Below are 5,152 nucleotides of genomic sequence, written 5' to 3'. Positions count from 1 at the left end.
TAGGTGGAGACAGAACGCTCACCACACACCAGCTATAGGTGGAGACAGTGCGCTCACCACACACCAGCTATAGGTGGAGACAGAGCACTCACCACACCAGCTATAGGTGGAGACAGAACACTCGCCACACACCAGCTATAGGTGGAGACACTGCTCTTACCACAGACCAGCTATAGGTGGAGACAGAACGCTCACCACACACCAGCTATAGGTGGAGACACTGCTCTTACCACAGACCAGCTATAGGTGGAGACGGTGCTCTCACCACACACCAGCTATTGGTGGAGAGGAGAGAGAGTGATAGAGCCAATTCAATGGTAGTGGATTATTAGGAGGCCATGATTGGCAAGGGCCAATGGAGGGAATTTGGCCAGGACACCAGGGTTACACCCCGACTCTTTTACGAGAAGTGCCATGGGATTTTTAATGACCACAGAGAGTCAGGACCTCGGTTTAACGTCTCATCCGATGGGCGGTGCTGTTAATTTGGCAAAGAAATCATTCCAAAAGAGCTCTGCAGGGAACGCCTTGTCCCATGAAGCATTGTGGGTGATGGTATTGAGTCGATCTTTTAATATTCCTGTTCTCTTGTCTGTGCATATTTTGATACTTTTTGTTTACATATTCAACTTTCACTGAAGTTTGATCACATTGACTCATACAAGACTAATTTGCTGCTGGTTCATTTGACATTTTCCTATGGGGTTTCTCAATTTGACATTTTGTTCTACATACCTAGTAGCGCAAATTGATGCAGCATGTTCATTTTAGACAATGTATGTTTTTAATAACAAGAGAAAACCGTTTGTGGTCTGTGTAGTGTATGTTGTAGAACAGAACGGCAAAGTATCATAGGAAAATCCTGAAGGAACCAGCATTCTTGGTCTTCTGGGTTCTGGTGTCATACCTGCTACACTCTATAGACTGAACACAAAATATGTATGCACATAACGTCATTTTTTTGTTGTGTACACGGAGACAATATTGGTATACTTTTCAAAAACGTACACTTTGAAATTCATTTTCAAAAATTTGCTTTTTTAGGCCCCAAAACGCTCTTGTCATATAAAAGAACAATGGATACGTTTTTAGTTGAAAATTGTGTAATGTAAATGGCTGCTCAATTTGATAAGAGAGACAAAGTGCCTGTGCAAAAATCCACACTTGATGTCTTGACGACACGTGCATGTGACAGGAAGTAAGTGCGCAAGACTGTCCCACGTCTTAAAAATGCCAAAGCTCAGTGCCCTTAACGTACACTAAACCCACACAATCTTGAATACCGCTTCGGAGTGGTTATTTATTCTAAACTTATTCTAATCCTATCCCTACCAGTCAACTAATACTGTACTAACACTCTAATGAGAGTTAGTAGCCATGTAGGTGTAACGTTACATATAGTCAACAGAATGTGTTAAAGGGACCATAAAAATAAAGTGAAACTGAAAACATTCCACTGTAAGTTAAATTAATGAGAAATGACACATAACTTGGTAGTAAAACAAAGTGTTGTACATGTTATTGGTGCAAAGATGTGAGAGTATATTTTGTACAACATTTGCAACTGCATTTCATCACTTAATACAAGCATCACAATTTTTTTATTGTGTCTTTTGTTACATAGGGATTACTGAACAGACATGTACAAGTTTATTTTAAAATGCAAAGTACTTGAAATCAAAATGTGTAAATAAAGCTATGTAAACTTGCATTTTTGCAACACTAAAAGTGTGTCCCATTGGGTAATCAAAAGTTCTACACACACTTACGGTCTTCAAGCCCACTTGAACACTTTGATCAAAGACCGGAAATACTGTAGGTCATGTAAGTAGACAAGTGGCCAAGAACAAAGACGTCAAGTGTGGTTATTTGGACAGGCCCATAAAAAAATTTGCAGAGTGGTGCGTCCCCAAGATGCATACACTTTACAGGTCCAGAGGATAATCTAGGATAATCAATTAAGGTACAAGGGGTGGAGCCACCTTAACTCAAAGCTGTACAAAATGGCAAAGCCAAGCACTGGTGTGTGTTGTGGTGCTTGTGACAAGGTTTGTTAGGATGGTGTTCCTGAATGTTGTCTTAGTGGTGGTTGTGATTGTTACATTTGATCTGCCTGATGTTTTGGGAAGTTTGAGGTCTGGTCATAGTCCAAGAAGCATGGGGCCAAAATTAGATCCAGCTTCCAGAAGTCCTGCCCTTTCTCCTCTAGGGCTCTGGAACCCTTTGCAAGTGGCTTCTGAGTTTCAGAGTCATTTGGGTCCCGTCTCCAAAAGCCTTGCGCAAGATCCTTTTGGCCTTCAGGAGAAGCAGCTGTTGCAGGGTCCAGTGAAACCTTTGGATTGGAGGTATCCCATCGCTCCCGAGGTGCAGAGCGAGTTGGCGGTGGACTTCCAGTTGAGGCAACCCGTGACTCCCAGCAGCGTAGCGGTTCAATGTGGCGAGAACCGGGTTCTTGTAGAGGTCCAGCAGGACCTTTACAGCAATGGTCAGTTGATCCAGCCAACAGGTCTATCTTTAGGTGGATGTCCTGTTGTTGGTCAGGATCCTGTGTCAAGAGTGCTCATCTTTGAGTATGAATTACAGGACTGCAACAGTGTGCTGATGGTAAGAACTCATACATCTTAATGGGTTATTTGTTGTGGCAGAGAACTTTCAAGGAAAGTCAGTTCACTTGGTTTTACAATGCCGGGGCAGCTAAGACCAAGTTCTATCTGTTTGAATGGGTAAATCCTAAATTTTAGAGCTACTTGCCTTAAGTAACCCTTCAAACCAACATCTGATGTAAACCATCCCATACATGGTATGAAAAGAGCTTAAGAAATAAGAAACAAATCTTGTGCCTTAATAGTTAAAGCAGTTTTTACCCTGGCACAGTCAATGTGCATGTTCAATCCTAAGTGCATGTCTCCAAAACATTGACAATTTCTGGCAACACCGGAGCTTCTGAGGGCAGCTGTGTTGATGTGAAGAATTTACTAATTGGTGATTTGCTCTTTAGGAATTCCACCATATTGCAAAGTGCACCTTCTCCCATTCATAGCAATATGAGTGCACTATCTTGGTGTATGTAAAGTCTTTAGGATGACCCTCTTGGTAACCACAATCTTTTTACAGATGAATGAGGATGAGCTTATCTACACCTTCTCTCTTACCTACACCCCTGAGGCGCTTGCAGGTACTCCGATTACCCGGGCCGATGGTGCAATTGTTGGTGTTCAATGCCATTATCAAAGGTAAGTGATCTTTGTGACTTTCTGCACTTTCTCATGAAACTGGGAGACCATTTAATGGGTACTTTCATGAACTGCAGGCTCCAAAATGTAAGCAGTGATGCCTTGAGGCCAACATGGGTCCCTTATGCCTCAACAGAGGCAGGTCAAGAAGTTTTACTTTTCTCCCTGAAGATCATGATGGGTTGGTACAGGTTTTTTCTTTCAACAAAATGAACCTTTACCCTTGCTATTGTGGCTGTGCCTGAAGTGTTTTTTTGTGTAGATGACTGGTCCTATCAGAGGCCTTCATACATCTATTTCCTGGGTGGCGTTATTAACATCGAGGCATCTGTGAAGCAGTACAATCATGTGCCTCTGCGTGTGTTTGTGGACCGCTGTGTGGCCACTCAAGTACCTGATGTGAACTCTCTTCCGAGATATTCCTTCATTGAGAATTATGGGTAAGGTCATGGCCCTTGATGCGGTAGGACTGTTTAAATTGCTTTTTGTAACCACTTTGTCACAGAGTCATGGGTAAAGTCTAGTTGCTTGATGCTCTGCAGTTGACATTCATGAGTTGCTCGTTGTGATTTTTGTCGTCAGGTGCTTTGTGGATGCCAAAACTACAGCTTCCAGCTCCCACTTCATGCCTCGGTCTCAGGTTGACAAGATCCAGTTCCAGCTGGAGGCATTTATGTTCCAGGAGGGCAACAGTCCTTCTGTATGTACTATGAATATGAGTTAATTTGACTTCTCCTCCCATCTGCTTCGGTTTTGTGTCTTACCTGTCACCCCTTGCAGATCTACATAACGTGTATTCTGAAGGCAACTATTGCTTCTGCACCCAGTGACGCTCAGCGCAAATCCTGTTCCTTTGCCAATGGGTACATATTTTGTTTTAATTTATTTTACCTAGAACTTTCTCATGCTGAAGGTTCCATGTCTTTGTTTTATTGCAGGTGGTTTGCTGCTGATGGTAATGACCAAGTTTGTGGTTGCTGTGACTCAACATGTGGTCCGGATGGTGAATTTGCTGCTTCTCCCTATGGAGGTTGGTAGCTTTTGCTCTTTCTAAGGTATCTTTTGGTTCAAGTGCTCTAACTTGGCTTTTTTTCTTCTCTCTAGGCATTCAGTGGGAAGGCAAGGCCTCACTTGGTCCTGTAGTGGTTCAAGGGCAAAAGACAGGTTCTCAATAAAACTGACAAATCAATCCTTGATTGTATCTGACTTGTCATTTTGCTTCATGTCTGGTTTAACTGCTTTTGACTTGGAAAAAGTGCCTAACTCTGCCAGTGTGGTGAAACTGCTAGTCCTACTGTACAAGTCAAGTCCCATATAGCATGCAACCATTGGGTTCCAGAAGTTAATAACTTTCTCCATAGGGAGTTTTAAATGATCAACCTTTTAAAGACCACCAGTGAAAGCTCAAGGTTATGCTTTTGAAGCCATTAGTCTGTTACAATTTGTTTAACTGAAGAATTCCTGGTGAAAATCATAACAGACATCTATATAGCGCTTTCATATGTACTACTGCACACCAGGGCTGTGCTCAGAATATCGATACAACGTCATGAACTCCTGACGATACGTGTATCATTTCTGTCGTTCTTTCGAATGTAGCCAATTATCACATGACGTCAATTGGTGCCAATTTTAGCAACGTGAGACACTCAAAATGGATAAGATGATTTGCCGTCACTGACAAAAGTGAAAAAAAATATGGGAATTTGGGGTTTAACACTAAACCGGAGAGTTGGACATTAGATATGAGTCATGTGATATGCAAGAAAAAGCCCAGGTAGCAGCACACACCTGTCTTCTCAGAAGCAGCCAATGCTGCCAGATGTCTCCCACCCATGTCTCCGTGCCCTCAAAAGATTACAAATGCATTAATGTGCTTCATATGTCAGGATTTACAGCACAATCTCACACACTGACAT

The 5,152-nt window shown here is 42.4% G+C and overlaps 1 protein-coding gene across 1 annotated transcript; it reads left to right on the top strand.

The window, feature by feature from the left end:
* The first annotated feature begins 1,960 nt into the window (after positions 1 to 1,960).
* LOC311302955 (zona pellucida sperm-binding protein 3-like) lies at positions 1,961 to 4,427 on the top strand. The gene is made up of 8 exons (XM_084429124.1): positions 1,961 to 2,604; positions 3,115 to 3,233; positions 3,311 to 3,414; positions 3,496 to 3,673; positions 3,816 to 3,933; positions 4,014 to 4,096; positions 4,172 to 4,263; positions 4,338 to 4,427. The coding sequence occupies exons 1-8, from the start codon at positions 2,059 to 2,061 to the stop codon at positions 4,406 to 4,408; spliced, it is 1,311 nt and encodes a 436-aa protein (XP_084285250.1). The 5' UTR covers positions 1,961 to 2,058; the 3' UTR covers positions 4,409 to 4,427.
* Positions 4,428 to 5,152: the final 725 nt, after the last annotated feature.

Source organism: Rutilus rutilus (assembly GCF_951802725.1).
Source record: "Rutilus rutilus genome assembly, chromosome: 13".
In the NCBI taxonomy this organism is placed as follows: domain Eukaryota; kingdom Metazoa; phylum Chordata; class Actinopteri; order Cypriniformes; family Leuciscidae; genus Rutilus; species Rutilus rutilus.
The sequence above is the reverse complement of the archived record's forward strand: the minus strand, read 5'-3'. Positions and strand labels throughout refer to the sequence as shown.

Coding starts and splice junctions, on each gene's coding strand:
- LOC311302955 (XM_084429124.1), top strand. CDS start 2,059: ATGGTGTTCCTGAATGTTGTCTTAGTGGTGGTTGTGATTGTTACATTT. Junction 3,415..3,495: donor CTCCCTGAAGATCATGATGG/GTTGGTACAGGT, acceptor TTTTTTGTGTAG/ATGACTGGTCCTATCAGAGG. Junction 4,264..4,337: donor TGCTGCTTCTCCCTATGGAG/GTTGGTAGCTTT, acceptor TCTTCTCTCTAG/GCATTCAGTGGGAAGGCAAG.